Genomic DNA, 25,508 nt, shown 5'->3' with positions numbered 1-25,508 from the left:
GAGAGCATGCATTCTGATTACCCCTTTCCTCATCTGTCCTCCCTTCTATCACCCTTCTCTCCGTTTTCTTATCTCCTTCCCTTCCATTTTCCTGTAGGGCAAGACAGATTTCTGTACCACATTGCCTGTTTTTCTTATTTCCCAGTTGCATGTAAAAACAATTTTTAACATTCATTTTTAAAACTTTTAAGCTCCAAATTCTCTCCCTTCCTGCTTTCCCACCCACCCTCATTGAGAAGGCAAGCAATTCAATATAGATTATACATGTGTAGTCATGCAAAAACACTTTTCTAATAGTCATGCTGTGAAAGCCTATATTTTATTTCCCTCCATCCTATCTTACCTCCCATTTATTCGGGTTCTCTCCTTTGATCCTGTTCCTCCTCAAAAGGGTTTGCTTGTAATTATCCCCTCCTCCCATTCACCCTCCCTTCTGTCATTCCTCCTTCCCATTCCCTTCTCCCCCTACTTTCCTGTAGGGTAAGATGGATTTTCATACCCAATTGAGTGTGTATGTTATCCTCTCCTTAAGCCAAATCCAGTGAAACTAAATTTCACTCATTCCCTCTCACATCCTTCCTCTTTCCCTCCACTGTAAAAGCTTTTTCTTGCCTCTTTTATGTGATAATTTACCCCATTCTACTTCTCCCTTTGTCTTTCTCCTAGTACATTCTTCTCTCTCACCCCCTAATTTTATTTTTTAAGTATCATTTTTTCATATTCAATTCACTCTGTCGTGTGTATGTGCGCTTTCCTTCGAACTACCCTAATACTGAGAATGGTCTCATGTTACAAATATCATCTTTCCATGTAAGAATGTAAACAGTTCAACTTTAATAAGTTCCCATGATTTCTCTTTCTTGTTTACCTTTTCATGCTTCTTGAGTCTTATATTTGAAAATCCTATTTTCTATTCAGCTCTGGTCTTTTCATCAAGAATGCTTAAAAGTCCTCTATTTCATTGAATATCCATATTTCCCCCCCCCTGAAGAATTACTCTCAGTTTTGCTGGGTAGGTGATTCGTGGTTTTAACCTTAGCTCCTTTGGCCTCTGGAATACCATATTCCAAGCCCTTTCCACAATACTTGAATTGTATATTTCTGGCTGCTTGCAGTATTTTCTTCTTGACCTGGTAACTCTGGAATTTTGCTACAATATTCCTAGGAGTTTTCCTTTTGGGATCTCTTTCAAGAGGTAATTAGTAGATTTCTTCAACATTTATTTTCTACTCTGGTTCTAGAATATCAGGGCAGTTTTACTTGATAATTTCTTGAAAGATGATGCCTATGCTCTTTTTTTTTGATCATAGTTTTCAAAGTAGTCCAATAATTTTAAAATTGTCTCTCCTGAATGTATTTTCCAAGTCAGTTGTTTTTCCAATGAGATATTCCACACTGTCATTTATATTTTCATTCTTTTGGTTCTGTTTCATAATTTCTTCATTTTTCATGGAGTCATTAGCTTCCATTTGCTCCATTCTAATTTTTAAAGAATTATTTTCTTCAGTGAGCTTTTGGACCTCCTTTTCCATTTGGCTAATTCTGCTTTTTAAAGCATTCATCTAACTCATTGGCTTTTTGGACCTCTTCGGTAGTCTATTTTTTAAGGTGTTATTTTCTTCAGCATTCTTTTGCATCTCATTTAGCAAACTGTTGACTGTTTTTCATGATTTTCTTGCATCACTCTCATTTCTCTTCCCAACTTTTGCTCTACTTCTCTTACTTGATTTTCATATCCTTTTAGGGCTCTTCTATGGCCTATGAACAATTTCTATTTTTCCTGGAGGCTTTGGATGTAGAAGCTTTGACTTTACTGTCCTCTTCTAGTTGTATGTTTTGATCTTCTTTGCCACCAAAGTAAAATTCTATAGTCTCATTTCCCCTATTCCCCCTGCTGTGTACTCATTTCTCATTTTCTCAGCCAATTACCTGACTTTTGTTAAGGTAGGATTCTGTTTCCAGTGTGTAAGTTATCCCAAACTTCAGGAGTTTTGTGCAACTGTTTTCTGAGATACTTTTATGGATCTATAAATTTTCAGTTCTTCCAAGGTGGTATGATCAAAATTGAGGTGTCTACTCCTCTCCTGGCCTGTGCTCTGGTCTGTGAGTGATCACATTCTTTTCTGCCTTGCAACTGTGAGGGGGATTTCATTTCTACTGCAGCCACAAGCTCCACCATGCCAATGCTCCTCCTTACCCTAGAACCACCACCCAGAACTGTGACCCAGATCCAAGCAGGGCAAAGCAAGAGAATCCTGCCTCAGTACCAGCAAAGAGATCTCTGTACTAACTCTTTGATCATCCCCTCAATTCCCATACCGTCTGGGGCAGGAACTCCAAGAGCAGCCCCTGTTTCTGCTTCTGCCTCCTCAAGGCTGGGGCCAGACCACACTCTTCTCTCAACCAGGCCTGACAGACCTTTCCTACTGATCTTCTAAGTTGTCTTTGGTATTTGTGGGTTGAGAAGTCTGGAAACTATCACAGCAGTCAGTGATTCAGTCCCCTAAGGCCTGCTGGGGCCAGGTCTATGCTGGCACATTTTGAGCTAGACTGAACTCCTGTCTCATATGGTGAAACAGACCTTTACTGCTGAACTTCCAGGTTGTCTTGAGCTGGAAATTTGTATCTCTCTGTCCTTTTGTGGGTTCTGCTCCTCTAGAATTTATTTAGTCATTTTTTACAGGTATTTGGAGAAGTTTGGGGGACAGCTCAAGCAAGTCCTTGCTTTTTATTCCACCATTTTTGAGGTCATTCTAAAGGTACATGAAATAATTGATTAAGTAGCCATGTTAGTGGAAAGTAGGATTTGGGAGAGGTTGTAGATACAGAAATTACATAATTTGGTAATTGGTTAGATATGTGGGATGAGTAAGAATGAGGACCTGAGGATGAGAACAAAGGTATAAACATGAGTAATTGGAAAGATATTGGTTCCCTTAATGGAAATAGCAAAATTTAGAGAACAAGTGACTTTAATACAAAGCTTTTAAATTTTTTCATGTAATAGACTTAGGTGGCAGTCTGGTGAAGTCAATGGTTCCCGTCTCAGAATATTGTTTATAAAATACATAAGATTACAAAGTAAACCAATTAAATTGAAATATTTATCAAATTAAAAAAATTTTCAGAGATTCTAGGTTAAGAGCCCTGGTTTAGGGAGAAAAGATTACTAGTTCTGTTTTGGAGACACTGAATTTGAAATACTTATGGCACATCCAATTGGAAATGTCTAAAAGACAGTTAGTGATGAAGGTTTGTAGTTCAGGAGATGAACATATCTAAGAATCATCAACCAAGTTCATAGCACCTAGGCTGGTAAGGAGGTCTGAAATCTGAGTGAGAATACTTTAGGAGGATCAGAAGCTAGCCCAACTTCTGCTAAAAGGGGACTGAAGTTTACAGGTACTCCGTTGAGTGGGGCAAGGCAAGAGACAGAAAAGCTGATGTGAATTTTTATATCCAAGACCTGAAGCCACATCTGGATGTTGGCCTGGAACTGAGAAGGGAAGAAGACTGGGCCATCCTGGATGGGTCACTATGCCTTGAGATAAAGAAGCAGAGCCGGGAATACTTTAGAGCACTAGGAGATAAGAAGGTACAAGGCTGGCAAGAGTCAACCCAGTGCCTGGGAGCATATGAGGCAGGGGTGGGAGTGGAGTGGGGATGGGGGCTTTGAAGAAAGCCTGAGAATAACAATAACCAACATTCAACAGATGTCTGTCTAGGTCACATCAACAACAGATTCAAAACTCAGTTGAGGATTATTTAGGGGTAAGAAATAATGCTGAGGCACAGCAGATAGAGCACCAATCCTGGACTTAGGAGGACCTGAGTTCAAATGCGACCTCAGGTAAGTACTAGCTCTGTGACCCTGGGCAAGTCACTTGAACCCAACTGCCTCTCCCTACGTCCAAAATAAAGACACTACTGAGCCAATATATAAGGCCACCAGAAGAGGAAGCTTATGTCAGAGCCTGCAAGGCTTAGACCCCACCACATCCTCCAGAACTTCAATACCAGTGGTATCCATTCTACAGAGGGTACAAGACCAAATAAAGCCTGCCTACTTCAAGAGTACACAAGTGGATAGCCACGATCTACTGCTAAATCTCAATTCAGACTGCCAAAGCAATCTGTGACTCAAAAAAAGATGAAGAACTCCTAATTTAAAGGAAAAGTTAATTAAGTGATGAAACAGCATTTTAGAAGTGGAGACCATAATGAACCCCTTTCAGAAACAGAGGAATCCAACAAAAAGATAAATAAGAAAGAAGAATCCAAGTAGAATCTTGGAAAAATCAAGTACAATAAAACAATGGCAATTAATTATTCGATCAATCAACAAACAATTATTAAATGCCTGATGTGTGCTAGGCACTGTGCTAAGCACTAGGGATATAAATAGAAGCAAAAGAAAGCCCTAGCTAGTACTCGAGGAACTAACAATCTCCCAGGACAGAAAACATTTCTTCATAAGTATTTAAGTAGAGTTTAGGAGGAAAGAGCATTCCCCCTTCACGGTGGATACAATATGAGAAAATGTCAGGAGCCAAGAGATGCTCTATTTCTTATGAAAGCCAGGAAGCCAGTGTCACTGGATTGAAAAGTACATGGTGGGGAGAGAAATATAAAAAGACTGGAAAGGTAGTAAGAGGCTGGGTTGTAAAGGGGCTGTGAATGCTAGAAAGAACTTTTTATTTGATCTTGGAGGCAATAGGAAGCCAATCAATGGTCAAACATATGCTTTACAAAAATCACTTTGTTGGCTAAATGAAGGAGTGGGGGAAGACTTAAGCAGGCAGACTGACCAGCAGGCCACTGCAATAGTCCAGGTAGGAGGTGATGAGGGCTTGAATTAGCTAGAGTGGTGGGCAGTGTCAGAAGGGAGAAGGGGGCATATATGAGAGATGTGGTAGAGATAAAATCGACAGATGTTAGTAATAGCTTGGATATGGGGGAGGGAAAACAGTGAGTAGAGGATAACTTCTGGAAATGAAATATACAGCTGTGCAAGGATCTTCATAAAATCGGACCATGTGGTAGGTCATAAAAAGCTCATAAAAATGAATGAAGCAGAAATCTTTAACCACAATACAATAAAAATTATAAACAATAAATATCATTTGAAGAAAGGATTATAACAAATTAAGTCTAAATTTAATCTTAAAGAACTGATGCATAAGAGAATAAATAATACAAAGAATAGTTTCATCAAAGAAAATCACAAGACAACAAAAAACATTTGGGATTCAGTCAAAGCAGTCCTTAAGGGAAAGATTATATCTCAACACTTTTACTGACAAATGAGAGAAAGAACACAGTGACTAACCCGACCTACATCTAAACAAACCAACAAAGAAAAAATTCAAATTAAACACAATAATAAAAATTCTGTAAATCAGAGATAAAAAAGTAGAAAAAAAACCTAGCAGTTTCTTAATAATATTAACAAAATATAAACCTTAGCTAATCTGATTAAAACACAGCTAATTTGATTTAAAAGAGAATGAAACCAAATTAGTATCAAAAATGAAAATAATTCACAACAAATGAAGGGAAAGTAAAAGAAATTACTAAAAATTATTTTTATTTAACTTTACATAATATATGCCAACAAAACTAGTAACTTAAATGAAATGCATTAATATTAACAAAAATACAAAATATCCACATTAACAGACTAAAGGAATTTAAATAACTTGATCTGTGATAAAGAAATTGAACAAGCTGTCAATGAACTTCCAAAAAGGAAAAATCCAGTAGCAGATGAATTTACAGATGAATTAAATAAAATATTCAAAGAATGATTCATGCTAATGTTACATAAACAGCCTGCAAACCTAGGAAAAAAAGGAATTCTACCAAGTTCCTTTTATGAGACAAATATGGTTCTGACACCTAAGTCAGGGAGCAATAAAGCAGGGAAAGAAAATTATACACCAATATCTCTAATAAATTATCAATGGAAAATAATTAAATGTTAGCAAAAAAAGATTACAGAAACATTAAAAAGATTATACACAATGACTGCGTTGGATTTATACCAATACTGCAGAGTTAGTTCAATATCAGTAAAACTATAACTGCAAATATGCTTTTATCAAGAGATAGAGAAAAAAAGCTTTCAATAATATATACCTATCTATGCCAAAAAAAAAAATTAAATAGTATAAAAAATGGACCTCTCCAAAAAGTGGTAAAAACTCAGTTAGCATTATATGTAAGGGAGAAATGCTAGTGAACTTTTCAATAAGATCATGGGTAAAATGGCCCACTATAATTTGATATAGCTATATAAATGTTAGTTATTAAATTAAATTTCATTTATTAAATTAAATAAAAAACAACTACAATAACAAATTAAGGGTACACATAAAGGCAAAAAGAAAACCAAATTACTGTCTTTTGCAAATTTCACTCAGAGAACTGTAGTGATTCAATTGAAGAATTAATTGAAACAATAGCTTTCATAAAGAAGCAGGATATAAAGTAAAACCCACAAAAATTATGAACTTTTCTGTGTATTAAGATGCTTTAGGATAATCATAAGCCTGAAGGCCTTTAACTTTTGTGCCCTTAGGTAAACAGGAAGTCACATGGACACAGCCTGAGGATTCCAGGAACTTCCATCAGCAGTAACTCTGCTTGAGCCTTCATCTCTTAGGTCAACCAAATCCTAGAGACAGCTTCCTTGTCTCTTAGGAAAAGAACTAGCTTAATCTACACAGCAGGAGGGGGAACCTCAGCAGAAATTGATCCTATCACTTTGACTTTATCTATCTGTTATAGAGAAGAATTTTTGCTTTTTAGAGAGAAGAGCTAATACAAGATATCCCAGGACTATAGTTCCAACCATAAATAACGCCAACTAGAAATTCAGCAATGTTATTTCCATGATCCATTAGAAAGCCTCTAGGGTTCAGAAAAAACTGCAGTTGCAAAGCTGAAACTTAAAGAAATTGGTGGAAGAACACCAGCAGGAGTGGAGACTCTGAAATAATCTGACACAACAGGACTCTGGGCCAAGACGTGGAAAAGAACGACAAACTGATAGCTTTTTCTTGATTCCATAGGTGCTGGTGAATCATCACTCTTTACTATTGGTGGTATTAGTCTCACCCATATAAAGTTGCCACTTCATAAAGCTATAACGTCTAAATAAAATTTTATTGATTTTCCAAAAATTCTATAGATTTTCCAAAGTACAACACAGTAAACCTTTCCCACACTAAAAGCAAAAATACTGTGGAATTCCCTGATAATGTAGTGTTTAAGACACATGCCTTAAAAACGCCCTATGTTCTATAAGTTTTTAACTGTTAGTAGTTACTTAATGGATTATATACAGATCCAAAGCATTTACATGTTAAGCAACATCATTTAATATAAGAATTATAAGCAATTTTTCAATAAAGATTCATTAGGGAATATTTATGGACAGAATCAACGAAGAAGGAATGGGAACATATTTTGCATACCTTTTTAGGATTCCGAGCTATTTGTTTTCCTTTGTTGTAAGCATTGGCAGTTAGAACTTCAGGTGACGATAGTGATGCAGTAATCTTCTTAGGGGTTACAGATGAATCACTTTTCTTTGTGTTTGTCAGTGAAGTAACATTTTTAAGGGCTGATGCTTCAGTGGTTGCTGACCGAACAACATAACCCATTGGTGTCCAAGACAGCTCTGCTCAAAAATAATTTTAATTATTGAAAAATTTGAAACAACAATGTTTGAATGTTCTAACTGATTTGCCAATTGGAAAAAGAGGTACAAACATTTAGGGAAGGAAAAACTCCTTAAAAAGTAGGACTGGACAGACGGAAAAGGAGGTACGGAAGCTCACCAAAGGAAATAATGCTTCAAAAATTAGAACTGAACAAATGGAAGCTAATGACTTTATGAGAAAATAAGAAACAATAAAACAAAACCAAAAGAATGAAAAAATAGCAGACAATGTGAAATATCTCACTGGAAAAAGTGACTCGAAAAATAGATCCAGGAGAGAAAAATTTAAAAATTACTGGACTACCTGAAAAAAATGATACCAAAAAAATAGCCTAGATATCATCATTAAGAAATTATTGCAGAAAACTGCCCTGATGTTCTAGAATCAGAGGGTAAAATTGAAAGAATCCACTGATCACCCCCTGAAAGAGATCCCAAAATAAAAACTCCCAAGAATATTATAGTCAAATTCCAGAGCTCCTAGGTCAAGGAGAAAATCCTGCAAGCAGCCAGAAAGAAATAATTCAAGTATGGTGGAGTCACAGTCAGGATAACACAAGATTTAGCAGCTTCTACATTGAAGGATGAGAGGGCTTGGAATATTACATTCCAGAGGGCAAAGGAGGTAGGATTACAACCAAGAATCACCTACCCAGCAAAACTGAATATAATCTTTCAGGGGGAAAAATGGACATTTAGTGAAACAGAAGACTTTGAAGCACTCCTGATGAAAAGACCAGAGCTGAACACAAAATCTGACTTTCAGATACAAGACTTAAGAGAAACATAAAAAGGGAAACAGAAAAGGGAAATCATAAGGGACTTAATAAGGTTAAACAGTTTATATTCCTACATGCAAAGATGATACTTGTAATTCATAAAAACTTTCTCATTACTGGAGCAGTTAGGAGTATATACAGACAGAGGGGACAGATCTAAGTTGAATATGAAGGGATGGTATCTAAAAAAATAAAATTAAGGGATGAGAAAGAGGAATATATTGGTAGAAAGGGAGAGACAGAATGGGGTAAAATTTCTCTCATAAAAGAGGCAAGAAAAAACTTTTACAATGTTCTGAGGGGGAAAGTGGGGAGGAAGGAGTGAGTGAACCTTACTCTCATCAGAACTGGCTCAAAGAGGGAATAACACAAACACTCAATTGGGTAGAGAAATTTCTTACCCTACAGGAAAACAGGTGAGGAAGGGAAGAAGGAAAGGGTTGTATGTAGGGTTAAAGGGAGGGCAGGGTAGGGAGGGGGCAGTCAGAAGCAAAACAGTTTTGAGGAGGGACAGGGTGAAAGGAGAAAGAACAGAATAAATAGGGGAGGCAAGGAGGGGAATAGGATGGAGGGAAATACAGTTAGCAATGATAACTGTGAAAAAAATTCTGAAGCTTACCTAATAAGGGTCTCATTTCTCAAAGATACAGAGAAATGAGTCAAATTTATAAAAATAAGAGCCATTCCCCAATTGATAAATACTCAAAAGGTATAAAGTTTTCAGACGAAGTAATCAAAACTATCTACAGCCATGTAAAAAAGTGATCCAACTCCCCACTACTGATTGGAGAAATGCAACTTAAAAACAATTCTGAGATACTAGATTGGCTAATAGGGCAGAAAAGGAAAAGGTGGAGGGGGATGTGTGAAAAACGGGTCATTAATGCACTGTTGGTGGAGTTGATTCAACCATTCTGGGGAGCAATTTGGAGCTATGTCCAAAGGGCTATAAAACCATGCACACACACCCTTTAGTTATTACCTATTCTCAACAATACAATGATCTAAGACAAGTCTGAAGGACATATAATGAAAAATGCCATCTGTCCCCAGAGACAAAACTGATGGTGTCTGAATACAGATTGAAGCATATTTTTTACTTTATTTTTCTTGAGGATTTTTTGGCCTACGTTTTCTTTCACAACATGACTAATATGGAAATATGTTTTGCGTGACTACACATGTATAAGCTATATCAAGTTGCTTGCCTTCTCAATGATGGGGGTGGAGAGGGAAGAAGGGAGAGAATTTGGAACTCAAAGTTTTGAAGATGAATATTAAAAATGGTTTTTACATGTAACTGGGGAAAAATAAAATCCTAAATAAAAAAAACTTCTAGTTGTTTGTTCAACATGCAATACATAAAATAATTCCTCAAAACATAATCAAATTTGGGCTGCTATTCAAAATCTGTCCTTAGAAACCAAGCCTTCACTAAACTTTTTTCCTCCTTATTGCATGCATATCAAACTTACCAGTGGTACAATGCTTTTCTCTTCAGGAAAAAAGGACAAACAATGGACTCAATTACAAAATAATAGCCCATAAATCCACACAGCAAAGGCACAAAATTGAAAAGCTAAAGATCAAATTGGGTCCCTACTAATCTTGATGTGTACCTTTAACACGAGAAGCCAAAGATCACTAAACCTCAGCTATCACAATAACTGGTCATTTATCTCTTTTCAGAACACAGGTATAAATACAGCAATACTACTTCTTAGGTACCTGTGAAACTCTACGTACAGACAAAACAAAAGGACATCCGTCAAAATATCAGCAGGTGACCTTTATAAGCCAACATCTGTCAGATGCTTGTGGCTACCGCACAAGGCAAAAGACAGATTGTTTTACGTTATTTAAAAGTATGCTGGCAGTATTCTTGTACTTTTCACCTTAAATTATCATTTAAGTGAATAGTTTTTCTTTTAAAGTCTAACAAATCTAAAATAAGGGTAATTTTAATGTTCAGTTATAAAAAGACTAATTTGAAAATGCAACGTATTTTGAATACTCTTATTTTTGCTCTTTTAAGAAATATTAAATTTTATTCTCATTCTACATACAGAAAATAATTATATTAAACTCCTCTCAGAATGTTTTATTCCTACATAAGAATCCAGTCAGGATTAATAAAATAGCATTTTATTCCATTCAATCTCACACATAATTTCAAAATATTTCATTTTTCAAGTTTCCCCTCTTCTCTCCTGCTACAAATCCCTATGTTTGCAACATTTCCTTTGCTCACTTAAGCCCAGGAAATCATTTTCATGCTTTATCATTTTTTATTATACTCTTAACAACTGTTTAAAAATTCCTCAGTACCCTTTAAGTACTCTGGAAAATAATCAAAGTTAGCTGATTAGCAACTTAAATCTGGACTTTTATCACTCAAATCTTTTAAAATACTCTATAGGCGCTCTTACCTCTTGTAGAAGAGGGGGAATTGGTGTCATTCTCAGGCTCAGATATACCTGCTTCAGCTTTCACAATTAATTCTTCCTAAAAAGCAAACAAGGGTATTTTTCTTATTATGAGAGACAGAAAATCAATTAAATCACACTCTTGGGTTGTGATACTGCTGAGTGAAGCTAGCAATATACATAACTATAATGATGCAAACCATACACATAGCTACAAGGATTCAAACACAAATAACAAAAAAAGAAACTGAGTGCTTTGTAATTTACAATGACTAAGCTTGAATATTTAGTTTCTGTAATGTAAAGTGGTCAACTTTATTGCTAGCATTCTTTTTAAGGATCAGCTTTACCTTTGGATTGCAAATGCTGAACAAGGAAGCATAACTAACTTTTTATTTCCACAAAAGGTAAACAGAGAAATAATTCATTATCTCAAATAAGATTATAGCATGTATATTCTAAAACAGTAGTTCCCAACCTTTGTCAGTATGAACATTCTTATACAAAAAAAAATGTTCAATGCCATAAATAAGCCTATAAACAGTATCTCTGAATTTTTATATTTTAAACAACAATAATGGGGGGGGGGGGGAGGAATCCTAAAATGATACAGAGGCTAAAAATGAGGGGAACAATTTGAATTTTCTATTTTTTCAGCTTCTTAAAGTTGCAGTAATAAGTTTTAGGAGATGATTAACTTGAAAAAGGTTTATGTTCACATCAACGATATAAGACATTTTGACAACAAACTTAAAAGCATGAACAACAAAACCTTAACTAACCTTTGATAATGTAGGTTTCACCACTTCTCTAATGAGGGATATATCACTAGCAGAGGGGCTCAAAGGTCCCCACTTGGGTTGCTTTTGTACTTCTGGCATATCACTGTTCTCAGAGCCTTGCAGTTTAGGAAAATCCAACAGTTTAAGTTCAAATTCAGGTATGGAAGAAGACACATTTTTCCGGCTGGTTTTAGGTTTCCTTTCTGCACGTTTATGATAAACCTCTGTAATTATAGGACTAAAATTAAGTCTAAAATCGGTTCAAAAAAGATTTAATTATGTTCAGTCAAAATTCAATATTAAAGTAGCAAAGATTTGAAAACTACAGCTTCTTCAAACAATTCTGATTAATTTTCGTAATACTGAAGTTACACTCCTTACATGTCACAGCACAATGTATTCCACTAATCAGACATTTTATTTCTTAGCCAGTAACAAACTGTTTTGATGATTACCACTTTGTAATACAATTTGAGATCTGGTACTGTTAGGCTACCTTTCTTCCTTCATCTTTACTCTGGTAAACAAATAAACATCAACTCTTTAACCAGAAGGGCTCATTTGCAAGTCAGATCCTCAGATTTTTTTTTTTTTTTTAGATTCTTCCTTCAGCCTATGAAAAGATTTAGATAAAGCATAGATAAAACTAGATAAAAAGGGGGAACTTAAAAACTTAAATTCTCCAAAGTTTCTAGTTACCTATGGGTTAATAGAATTAGAACCATAAGGTTTGAGCTAGTTTTCAATACACGATCTAGTTAATGGCAAAGCAAAATTTAAGTGGCTGCATTGAATCACACTGAGATCTGTTTTGCAAAAGATTTTAACAGAAACATCCAAGAATCTCTGTAAGGAACATGAACCAAAGAAGTAGCTCTGCTAGGAAAAGCTACTCTGAAAAAAGAGAAAAGGCCATTTTCAGAATGCCCAAGAGGAGAGGGTTTCAGAAACTAGATGACTGTATTAAAAGATGATTTGAGAAACCAGACAACTGCATGAGACATCTTAGCCCTAAGATATGATGTGCAAGTAAAATGGATATTGGGAATGGGTTACTAAGAAAGAGACTGGATGTTCACCCTTTCTCTCTCATTTCCCATGTGCTGTTTTCTCTGTAAGGCTTGCTCGCTTTAGAGAACAAACCCAAAGGTTTCTGTCGATGTGTCGGTCTTTCTTTCTCTCTTTGTTCCCCTTACACTATTCCCATCATGACTAGGCCTCATAAATAACTATCCTTAATGAAACATTTAGTACCTTCAAATCTTTCTATATCCTGGTGAATCCGGAATGAGCTTTTTTCTCTTTTTCCATTTGGCCAATTCTACTTTTTAACAGAGGGGCTCTTCTCTTCAGTAGATTTTTTTTGTGCCTCTTTTACCATCTGATCAATTCTATTTTTTAGTGTTGTTTTCTTCAGTATTTTTTTGCGCTTCCGTTACTAAGCTGTTGATTCCTTTGTCATAATTTTCTTGTACCTTTCTCATTCTTCCTCCCAATTTTTTCATTACTTCTCTTATTCTGAAAATTCTTTTTTGAGCTCTTCCAGAAATTCTTTTTGGGTCTATAACAAATTCACATTTTTCCTTTAGGGCTTTGCATGCAGCTGTTTTGACTTGTCTTCTTCTGAATTTGTGAAGAGATCTTTCCTGTCATCGTAGTAACTTTCTATGGCCAAGTTCCTTTTTGTTGTTTGCTTTCTTTTTCTCAGCCTATTTCCTGATTTTTAAGTTAAAGCTCAACTCTGCTCTTGGGGTAGAGGGGCACTATCACAAGCTTCAGGTTTTTCATGCTGCTGTTTTCAGAGTTAGTTCTGGGGGTTGACAAATTTTTGGTTCTTCCAAGGTAGTATGATGTAATGAGGTGTGGTCACTGCTTTACTGGCCTGTGCACAGGTCTGTGAGTGACTATAATCACTCTTTTCCAGCCTGCAACTGTGACCAGGTCCCCACTTCCCCAGAACTGTGTATGAGCACTGCAGCAGAGTCCTGCATCCAGGGCCAGCAAAGAGTCCTACCTAATCTCCCAACCAATCAGATGTCCCACCCCACCCCCTTACCACCTAAGGGCTGAGAGTTTCAGAAGGAACTGCTCCTGATGCAGTCACCGCCTCTCAGACCTGCTGCTGGCTTTTGGGGACACATCCTGCACTGTACTACACTGCACTCTACTGTCACCTAGGTAAGACAGATCTTTCCTACTGACCTTCTAAGTTGTCTTGGGCTGGAAAATTGTTTCACCCCAAGTTTTTGTTAGTTCTGCTACTCCAGAATTTGTTTTGAAGTGTTACTATAAAGTTATTTGAAGGGAATTTGGGAGAGCTAAAACGAGCTCCTGCCTTTGCAACCTTGGCTCTGCCTCTCCTATGATAGCTATTTCTAAAGGCAGAGATGGAATGTTTATCAAATTAAACTTAACCCTCAAAAGTGAGCTCATTATATCTTCACAGAATAGTGATGATACAAGGTTATAGTGGGAAAGGGAGGTTTTGAGGCATCTGAAAAAACTGCAATTTGGAGGAATAATTCTCAATGATTGAAATTAAATGATTAAGGTTTAGATATGAAATCTTCTTCATAGTGAGCTAGAAAAATCAGCTTTAACAAAGTGGGAAATGAGCTCACCAATCTCCATAATAGACAGAAAATCCAAATTAATTCCCTACCAATCAAGTTGTTTTTTTTTTTTAAACAACTGGAGAAAAATATCCCTTCTTTACTATGCTCACAAGACTTTAATTTCATTCACAACTTAACTCTTTGAATTAGGATTATCAGTCAAACCCAAAGCAATAAACAAAGTAGAGGCTGATCATGATATGCAAGTATTTCTTTTTCAAAAACCATATTAAGAATAAAATTATTAGTTGAAAAGAATGGATATTCTAACTAATTTGACTATGTTCTGAAAGACATCTAATAACTTCATAATATAAGCCTTTCATTTTATAAATTTTATATTTAAGTACTGTAGGGGGAATGGAACAAGTATTTATTAAGTATCTACTATGTGCCAGGTAAATAAAAAGCTTAACGATTTAAAAAATGTTGTGAATGGAATAAGGTTCTTTATGAAATCTTTACTTCTCACATAGGAAATTCTAGAATATATTTCATACTGAACAGAAGGTAAAGTTTACTGAAAGGCAAAGAGTTGGGGACTGAAGAAGGTCTGGTCCCTGAGTCAGGCAGACCTTGATGGAAATCTCCCCTCAGCCACACAAGGATTAGATGACTGCAGACAAGCCACTCTCAGTGCAGCAGGCAACTCTCTTAAGACAATAAGGTGAAGAAAAAAATGCAGATTTGATTTATGGCAAAGAAATTCTTCCCCAGAAACTTCCTATTCCAATGAAATCACAAGTCAGACAAAATGCTAGTCTGTAAGCATATGTATATTCCTAAAACCATCTAGTTTCTAATAGACTTGAGAATTCAAATAAAACAACTAAAACATTACTTTCAATCACTACCTACATTCTTTGCCATACTTTCCAAAGTCCCATTATCTAGCTGGAAAATTAGGAAATGTGATACTTTGGTCCCATGGTCAAATCTGCAATGCAGTTCAGTCCAGAGTGCTCTACACCAGCCAAATCAGTCACGAAAACAGTTACAGCAACAACTCTTCCATCAGTAATTGCGAGGATGACCGAGAATGCTTCCTCATATTACTTACTAGTATGACAAACAGTAAGTTCTGTCATTCACTCCAGTACAGTCCCTGTAACAGGAAATGGCATCAGGAAAGGAAAGAAGCATGACACTGCTCAACTGAAAAAGAACTACCAAACTTCACACACCTTCAAGGAGCAAGGGCCATTAGTCTAGGTTATTCTTTGTTATTTGTTATTCTGGTACTTGTATTTTGGCTTAATATTGGTGGTCCCAAAGCAATTACTTTTACCTGACTTTGAACCACCTTCAGTGTGGGTAGAAATCTGATGGAAGCCTTTAGCTGGTTTTATATCAGAGGATGAATTTCCTTCAGTCCCTTTATTGTTTAATTTTTGCTCATCACATGTAGTTCTTTTCTGCAGGAAAGAATAAAGTGACATGAAATCAGAAAAATGCTTCTATAAAAATATTTAAAACTATACACTATCAAGAAAAGTCATTTTAAAAGATTGCAATAAATTGTTTTTAAGAAAATTAAAGATTAACCTAATGCCCAATTTAAAATACTCAAAAAAAGGGATAAACAATGCATGTGTTATAAGTAGTACTTACCAGATAATTATTTATAAATACTATAATTACAAACTAAAAAAACATAATAAAAATACAGCCTCTACTAACCTTAAACAGGCTTTTAATTTCTTGTGGGAGAGAACAAATTTGTTCATTTCTGGATTTAACTATTCGCACATTACTATAACATTTAGGTTGGTTATAATCATACTGTGAGCCAGGTACTGAACAAATACTTTGTGAAGACACAGATGAATGAGAAGAGGTGCACTGGTGATCAACAGCAATTTCAGGAGATGAATACTGAGGTGAGAAAGGTGAAGAAGATCCAAGAGAGACATCTTCGGTATATGCCTTCTGTCTAAATAAAAATTGTATACTTTAATTGAAGATTTTACATAATAAAGCAAGCAGAGATGAATACTTAATAAACAGGAAATAATTATGATCTTTTTATTTAAGAGTTCTAAATTTCTGAAATCTCTAGAAAATTTTAAATTCCAGCAGTTAAATAGTCCTAGTCAACATGCTAACTGCTTCATAAACATTTTAGTATTTCTTATTTTGCAAAGAATCATTCTTTTCCTGTATACTGTATATATTTAGTCAATTCCACATATGCAACATTTTCCTATGGAGGAAATGTTTTTCTTTCAAATGAACTTACCAAAAAAAATTACTTAACTCATAATTCTCTTTAGACATTATGTGCTTTTAAATGACAGATCTGTTCTTGGAATATTTTTCAGGGGAGCAAGGCACCTTAATAAATTATGCAACTATTTCATAGATTCTAATAAATTATGAAATAAAAAACACCATTAAATAGAGGCATATTTAATATTCCACAAAAGATTATATTAGCACACAATCATCATTATTATACGATTCTATGAGAATCATAGTTGTCTCAAAACAAGATTTTGCTATAATAAATTCTGCTTTAGCCAGGAAAATGTCCAGGTATGTCATATTGAGTATGGGAGAAACGCTGGAAGCCCAAGGTTTGCTACCAAGAAAAGAGGGGCAAATCTAAGGTGCAAGAACAAGTATCCACCACGGACTCCCCCAAATATCCCAGCTCTATGGTTCTCCTGAGTTTTCTTTTTTAACAGTAAATATGAGAGTTGAGGGCTCTCCTAAATTATCCACTCCTTCACATAACCCTCTCCTGCTCCAACTCTATATTGTACTATACATATATGGTGTGTGAACTACGGACTGTAATGTGTATAGAAACAAAACAACACCAAGCAACATGCAAAAGGGCTATTTTTGCCAAAAAGGAACACTAGCACTTAGTACAAGTCAACACTAACCATTTGTTTTAAAATGGTTGACTAACCTTCACCCAGTAGGTGCTCTACACACATGACAGTATCTTACGGATACTTCACTGAGAGCCAGTAGAAGAAAAGTCACTGAAAATTTTCCCTGGATGCCATTTTTGTCTCAAGATGATAGACTAAATGACACTTTCAATTTATATATCAATACCTACCTTTTAGTAATAGAGCAAATTTGGCCAAAATGAGTCAAAAGTTACAGCAGAATAAACAAGCAAACTAAATCTGGCAAGCAGGTGAGTAAAACACATCATTTAGATGCCAAGATTATAATTTTTCTTTATAGTAAGTGACAATCATATAGACAGGTGCAAAAAAAAAAAATTCCTATGAGTTAACCATAGCAGAGGATTTCTGAAAACAAATCAATAAAATAATATTATCATTAGCCAGGAATTTATTAGAAACCCAAGTAAAAATTCCATAATAAAGTTCAAAAGCTCTACAAGTCATTTTTTGGTAGTTTAACAATACTATTATAAATACATGGCTAGAAACTGTAAACGGTTTGCAAGAGATGGACAAAGAAGAGAGCTGTGACTGAGTCTTCCTAAAATGAGTGAATTAACAAAAACTACTTACAGTATGAACCATTCATTTTGGCACTTAATCATGTCGCCCTATAATGTGACATGCTTATTTGAGGTCTTTTAAAACACTTCTTAACATACTTTAAAGCACTCTTTAAGGGTAAGGTCCACTTCTTTTGCAATTCATCCTCTTCCCTACCCAAACTGATAACCTACTAAGAGTTTCAACATGAATTCAACACATGAATCAAAAAGAAGTGCTGCTTGTTTAGGAGAAAAGGAAAGTATCACAGGCATTCCTTTACCGAAATCTTTCACTTTTATATGTCCTGGTTTAGTTTTGGTAGATATTATGAAGTTTAAAAAAAAAGTTCAGGTTAGAGTGGGGTGTTCTGAAGATGAGAAAAAGCTGAATATATGAGAAAAGGACAAAAGAACAAAAAGAATTTGGTCACAACCATATAGTGGGAAGGACAATGACCTGTCAGACCTATGCAGTTTAGACTCTTAACATTTATTTATCTGTGCCAGATTTCTAAGTTGCATTCTAGCTCTATCTCTCCAGTCTTAGAGGAAGTGATATCTCTTCTTTAAAATTAAAAAACTCCAACTATCTGTTAGATTCCATCCATTCAAACACACAACAGATTTTGAAAGGAATAAAAAGTTTGATAATACACACACACCATCCTTTTCCTCTAGAGACTACTTAGTTTCTGCTTTTACACAACTTTCAAAAATTCATCATTTAACTAAGCTGTTCCCATTTTCCTACATCCACTGCCTTCCTGACAATCTAATTTCCACTCCCAATTTCTTCAAACCCTAATACTTCCCAACACCAAACTATGAAAATTTTATTGTGAAAGCCCCCACTTCTTGACCCCTCAATATATTCCCTAAGGTTCTGTTCTTAACTCTTCTCTTTCCTTATCAAAACTCATCCTTTCAAATTACTTAAAATCTCAAATATATTTCTCAAAATCAAAGTCCATACTCTAAAATGGTTAATAGTTCTGCTGCAATCCTAACATTGACAATTCTAAAGTGGAAATAACTCTCATACTAAGTCCTGGATGAGGAAAGCTACATTTGTGCTTATATAAATTATACATTGTACTCAAGTTTGGTAAAAAAAAAAAAAATAATAAAATAAAATAAAACCAAGTGTTGATGAGGGCCAGGAATAGATTAAGTAAAAAGATGAAGATAACAGGATGAATGCAAAAAGAAAAAAAAAACTTGAAAGAAATGGTACACGTGAAAGATGGAGAAGACAATTTTAAGGTCTCAATACTTAACGTATTGAGAAAGGGAAGTGGTAATTACAGTACGCCAATGATTTAAGAACAGATCATTCAAAATCAACATAATTCCCTCTATAGACAGACTTACTAAAGGAAGGGAGATATGTTCAGGGAGAATGCCATATTCTGACAAAGTTCCACATGCTATTTTTGTGTCCAAATAATTAGATTCAAAAGTGGTCATTAATATGCTGATATCAACTTAGAACGTCCCAGGAATATGTTTCTTGGCCCTAAGTTGTTGTTCAGCATTTGTAACAATGACTTGGATGAAGACTTAAAGTAAACTGATTAAATTCAAAAATGACACAAAGCTAGGATAGCCAGTTAATCCACAGGATGAGTTCCAGAAGGCAAGAAGCTTTGTTATGACAAATGTATCAAAGTATTTGAAAAGCTGTTATATGGAAGAGAGAGATTAAATTGTTTTACTTGGCCACACAGAGCAGAACTCGAAGCAATGGAATGGTTTTTAAATAGATCTAGGTTTAATGCAAGCAAAAACTTTACATCAATTAGAACTTTCTCAAGGTGGGAGATAGGTTCCCCATCACTGGAAGTCTTCAAGCAAAAAATGAGATGACTAATTCTCAGAAATTAGAGACTTCCTGTTCAAGCAAAAATGACCTCCAAGACACCTGACTTCTCAGTTCTGAGATTCTGTGACTAGATCAACAAAGCCATGGTCTGGAAGATGAAAATTATTTATAGCATATTTTTTAATGATGTTATTGATTATTATCAAAACACAATTAGAATCCCATTTTAATAAATACCACTTTCAAAATCCGGTTCTACATATGGTGGTTATTTCCATGCCCTGGCCCACAGAAAATGGTTTCATTGCAGACACTGTGGGTTTTAACAGTTACACGTTGTTAATTGAGTCTCAATGATAATTTTATCATTAAAATTACCTACAAGAGTAGGTACACTAACGCTCATCTCTGTATTCCCACACAGTGGCTGATGTGATATGAGTTGCACTCAACTTACTGATGACATACTTGACTGCAATGAGGCATTTTTCAAAACACTGTTGTTTGTTCCCCTTTGTCCTCAAATGGAGTGGGAAGTGGAAGAAAAGGAGGAGGTAAGGTTCCTGTCTAACTCTTTGATTTAGTGTTTTCAGTCTATGTTCCTTTTTGCTGGTTAAGGTTGTCTTTCTAAAAACCTTTCTTTTGTTAGTTAATTTGAAAGGGAGAGGAGAGGAAGAGTGGAAGAGGGAGAGAGAGAGACCTTGAACTAATAATAAGAGGTAAAGTGAATAAGGAGAAAATAGTGCTCAAGTTCACTGTGTCCCACATATGGACTCATCCATTTGATTTCTCAGACTTAGATGCTCTGCTGAATGTTATGCTTTGTTTAAATAGATGCTTCCCTCCTCCACAATAGTTCAGATGGGAACCTCAATACACATTGCCTCAGACCTCTATAACATAGAATAGTCCCCACATGAACTTAAAACTGAGACCAATCCTATACCAAACCCCCCATGAGATGACATCACATCAATAAATGCACAAACAGAAATGATTTCAATTTCTTTACAGGTAATTTGGCAAATACACAGCTTTTAATATTATTCCATTATTAAATATATTAACTTTTATCCTATTATTTCAAATCTTCAAATACAAAGTTCTGATATCAGTACTTTGAAACTGATTTTGTTGGGTGTTGGTATTTACTTCACTGGCACGGATAACAATCCCTTTGCAAGCTCAGAGATCTTTTTCAAGAAATGCTATGGCTGGAAAATTCCCCATCCTATAGCCAATCTAGCAACAAACCTCTCCAAACTTAGCTAGGCTGGTCTTAGAATGCAGGCCTGTACTCACTGACTTCAGTTTGGTAGAACCAGTCAGAGCATGTGGACCACTGGCATTGTCTTCAAGGCTTAAGGAACACCTCTTTACCACAAGGATATATTTGAATATGATCTTAATGAAAGGAAAATTTCAAACAAGATAAAAATTTTGAAAAATCTGTATTTTTAGATAAAAAATTCTGCCCTTTCCACTGTAACAATGATCAGAGTGGAGAGAATAGAGGAAAAATGATTCATACATTGCATGGGTCCACAACAGAGCAGAGCAATCAATGAACATGAATGAGTCATATATTAAAAACTGACCCAGACAATAACCTTATAAATCTAGCATTAAGAGAGAAGTTGGCAATTATTTTATTGAATTTAAGTGCCACAGTCAATCTGGGTGATTAAAGTTGTATAAGCCTATCTTATAAGTTTTTAAAAAGTAGTTTTAAAGGACTGTAGCTTCTTTTCTATTCATTCTAAATTTGTGTAACTATAAACAACAAAATATTTTAAAATCAAAATATGTATTATAGTTTAACAATGCAAAAAATTTTCTAAGTTTCTTCTCACAACTACTGGTAATCCCCAACAAAAAAACTCACTACTGCCTCCACTTGACTCAGAAAGAGTTCTCTGCAGGGGCTCCCAGAAAAATTACACCTACCCCTGCCCCACAACTCTCATGGTAGAAAAAATTCCTACTATTTAACTGGTATTATATTAGCTTTACAATTACATTAACACTACAACTACATTAGCTATATTATAGGTTTTTGTGGTCCATTCTATTCAGCAAAATAAGAACATTATTTCTAATGCATTCTGATCTTCAAGAATAAAATACTCTTTCTAAACTAGGGATTACTGTACTGACGAAAATCTCCAAATCTTGGGAGTTCATTAACCGTATTCTCTTAGAAGAAAATCAAAAGTCTAAGGCTAATTAACTTGCCCAAAGTGGCTGTTTAATTGGCAACACACACTGAACTTAGTAAGGATAATTTCAGTGCTGGCAAAAACTAGATGTATAATCTTGGGATAAACCATTTAACTGTACTGAGTTTTAATTTATCAATCCATTTGAAAGATGAAGAAATTTAAGTGAAAAAAGATATTTTTATGATACTTCTGATACTTATCTGTATGATAAGGAAATTCTCAACAAAGTAAAGGGATAGGAGGGATAAAGACCAGAAGGACATCTAAAACCAATACCCACTGAATTAAAACCAAAATAGAACATCTCTTTCACTAATGAAACCCAAGGAGATAGCATTAAATTCTCATACAACTAGATTTTGGTGAAGTGCTAAGTAAAAACTACTCAGCAACAAGATGTGAAAATAAATCATGAAAATACTCTGAGGTTCTTCAACATCCCATGAAACATTAGGTCTCTCCATTACATGTGATCACTTTTAAAGACTATGCAGAATTGAGTTATTCTGCAACCAAAACATCCCAAGAACTGGCTAATCTCAAGGGTCTCTTCTGCTTGCCTTCCTTCTCTTCTCCACTGCAGTTAAAATCACAGCTCACTGTTCCACTGAAACAAAATACACAGCTGAAGCCTTAGTCCTTCAGGGTATAACACTGTAATGTCACACCACACATAACGACATGGTATTGTAATATATCCCAGATCTGTTTCAATCTACCCTCACACAAAGCCTATCACTAAGTTATTGGAAGCAAATTTGGAAGCTTAATAGAAGTCAAGATATAAAATTTCCTCTATAAGGCATGACATTTAGAAAGATACATACTCAGTCACAGGTAGTTCCTGAACAAATGGATAGCATGTAGTTGCGAAGTTAGGGAAGACACATGCGTCTGAGGATTCTGACCATGCCACATTTAGCACAGCATATTTTGGGACAAACGGTTTGACATCTGCTGATAACTTGATGCTGCCCTGAGGAAAAAAAGGGGGTTTTGGCTACATGCATTCTGAAATCAACTGAAAAAAACACACATACAAAAAACCCTCAAAGAGATCAAACACCGCAAAGGTACCGTTGACGCTCACTGCGTTGCTAAAGAAGAAGTTTCTCATATTTTTGAAACAATTAAAACACACTAGTGACCAAAGTTTTCCCCCTCCTGTACTTTTTAAGTATAATTTTGAAATATCAGTATCAGTTAAGAGTTCATGGGAAAAAAGTTAACATTTTGATTGTGATTCAATAAAGTGAGAGAAGAAGGATCAGGGAAATGCAACTTAAAAGACTTGTTTTCAATCTGCTATGACTTGATCAGCCAGGACTTTCTCTATATTTCATTTTCAAATCTGGGGAAAGACATATTCATCTCTCATTTTGGGTTGTAAAGAATGACTAAGAAGGAATGATAGTTCACTCTGAAAGTTAAAAGTACACATGACAAATTAATAAAAAACACATGTAAAAATTTAAAACATAATGTTGTAAATAAAGCAAAATATTAACTTTCTGCTTAATGATTTGTTAATGTCCTTTAATAAAGGATCACAATATCGGCTGAATATAAGTGGCATGCTTGTGAGAACTCTAAATTAACGTTTTTCCCTTAAATATGGACGTATCTGAACCATTAAAATTCCTATTCTAGCACGATAATCTCCTATGCAATTCCATAAACAGTACAACTTCTAGGATTGCTTATTTCCTTGTTCCAAGAGTTTTTCTACAACGGTTGTTGCTGAGTTCTATAAATATCATTATAGGGAAAATATTTTAATCAATTTAATCATCTTTTAGCTAAGCTATACCCCCCTTCCCCCCAAAAAAACCACACCAACAAAACACAAAATCCAGAGCTCCAACTGGTGGTTAGAGTTCCTCTCAAGCACATTTTTCAAGGCTGAAAAAAGACAACTTTGGGGAATTTTTCTAAATTAATGATTTTTTTCTCTCTGAGGCTCCAAATCCTTGTAGAATTCGCTCGTTCTTAGGAAATGTCTGACTTCATTTCCCCTTAATGAGCACAGTCCATCTACCCACGGTGGGTTGTCCCCTCCCCTGAACTTCTGCTCTGGATCAGAGTGGGTCGGAGCACTGGAAGGTTAAACGATCTGGCCACGTAACAGTTACAACACCTTTGGACCGAGGGCCAGCTCTCCATGCACCAGGCAGGGCCCAGCCATGACTGTTCTTTCTGCTACGATCCATGGGGAAGGCGTTCCATTTGGGGTCGACTCCCGGCCTCAGGCTGTATGTAACGTACCTGACGTTTACTGTTATCATCCCGGTCTTCGAATAAAGTCATTAGGATGACACAGCTAAGTATTCAGATGCGTCACCGATTCAGGTTCTTATCGGTCAAAAATATAAGATTGTTAAAGGGCCGGGGACAGCCTCAGCACGCCCTTACAAGACTTAGGGCCACGGCTACTTCGAAGTTTTTGTTTTTAATTGAGAATAAACATAAGTAAGGAAATAAAGCCGCGTAGGAGCCAAAGAGTACCTCTAGGTCCGGGGGAGAAACAGAAACGCCCACCCCGTGGGGCAGCAGAGAGACCGGCGTCAGCCCCGCACCCCAGGGGGCCGGGCTCGAGAAGCCGTGGGGGGCGAGGGCCGCAGCGGGAGGGCGCAGGCCGCTTCCTCCTGCCCGGCAGGCAGCCCTGGCGGGGCCGGACAAGCGGAACGTTGGGACCCAAGCCTGCCGAGCGTCAGCTCTCTCGGGAGGCCCGGGCTCCCGGGGCTAACGGGCAGCCAAATGCCCTCTCGGCCACCCTTACCTCGTCATCGGGCTCCCTTTTCCCCTCCGAGGCCATGGCGGAGGAGGGGTGTGGGAAGGCTGCTCCCCAGGGGAACCCGCAGAGGAGCAAAGACACCTTCCCTCCTCCTCCTTCCTCCTCCTCCGCCTGTGCTTCCCTTTTCTCCACCGACGCGAGGAAAGTGCGTCACAGAAGCGCGACTCACGCCTCGACGCCGCGCTTCTCTTTCCCCCGGCTCTCTGTGCGCATGCGCCCTCCTCCAGAGGCTGGGCGCACGTGGGCTGGGCTCACGTGGGCCCTTTGCCGTTTGTCACTTACAGAGTAGTTACTTCGTAAGAACCACGGACCCCTGGCTAGTGCTGCTCACCCACTTTAAAAACCGCGGAGGTTTCTTTGACCTCAGAAATCAATTTTTTAAAAAATATTGATCATTTTATTTTTACTTTCCCATCATTTTCCAAATGCAGGGTGTCCAAAGTGTCCAAGGTTTGGGGATGTTTTATATATATTATATATTTATAGTTTTGAGCTATTAAAGCTTAAGTAGAAAGTGGTTTTAAAGTATTATTACTTATTAGTGATAGTTTAATAGTAAAACATTACCATTTTAAGCTTTTAAAGCTTAAAAATGTTATTTATTTAACAATTATGGTAATTAATTTAAAAATGCCATTTTGAAGTTATTAAAGCTTTAAAATTGCTATTAAAGCTTAAATTGCACCAAGATTTTTGGGACACTATATCCCTCCCCTACTTAGCAACCTATTCCATGTGACAAAAAAGAAAGAAGGGGAAAACCTTTCAGCAAAATTTGATACAACACATCAACTGTGTCAGACAGCATTACACAAAGGAAATCAGAATGTTCCTTCATCAGTTAGAATTGTTAGAGACATGCTTGACACC

The 25,508-nt window shown here is 36.2% G+C and overlaps 1 protein-coding gene across 4 annotated transcripts in view; it reads right to left on the bottom strand.

Moving 5' to 3' along the window:
• Positions 1-24,901, bottom strand: part of SECISBP2 (SECIS binding protein 2) — a 114,643-nt gene extending 89,742 nt beyond the window's left edge. For 3 of the 4 annotated variants that reach the window (XM_072597401.1, XM_072597400.1, XM_072597402.1), the window contains exons 1-7: positions 24,624-24,901; positions 22,672-22,820; positions 16,009-16,261; positions 15,617-15,743; positions 11,714-11,937; positions 10,935-11,010; positions 7,479-7,684 (exon numbers count right to left, since the gene is read on the bottom strand). In XM_072597401.1, coding sequence (XP_072453502.1) covers positions 7,479-7,684; positions 10,935-11,010; positions 11,714-11,937; positions 15,617-15,743; positions 16,009-16,261; positions 22,672-22,820; positions 24,624-24,659 — 1,071 coding nt within the window. In that variant the 5' untranslated portion in view covers positions 24,660-24,901. The remainder of the gene's footprint in view (positions 1-7,478; positions 7,685-10,934; positions 11,011-11,713; positions 11,938-15,616; positions 15,744-16,008; positions 16,262-22,671; positions 22,821-24,623) is intronic. The other variant, XM_072597403.1, reaches the window with a different exon arrangement.
• Between the last annotated feature and the right edge of the window lie 607 nt (positions 24,902-25,508).

The sequence above is a fragment of the Notamacropus eugenii genome, chromosome 3 (assembly GCF_028372415.1).
Source record: "Notamacropus eugenii isolate mMacEug1 chromosome 3, mMacEug1.pri_v2, whole genome shotgun sequence".
Classification (NCBI taxonomy): domain Eukaryota; kingdom Metazoa; phylum Chordata; class Mammalia; order Diprotodontia; family Macropodidae; genus Notamacropus; species Notamacropus eugenii.
Note: the sequence above shows the minus strand (reverse complement) of the source record. Positions and strands in the feature narration are given on the sequence as shown.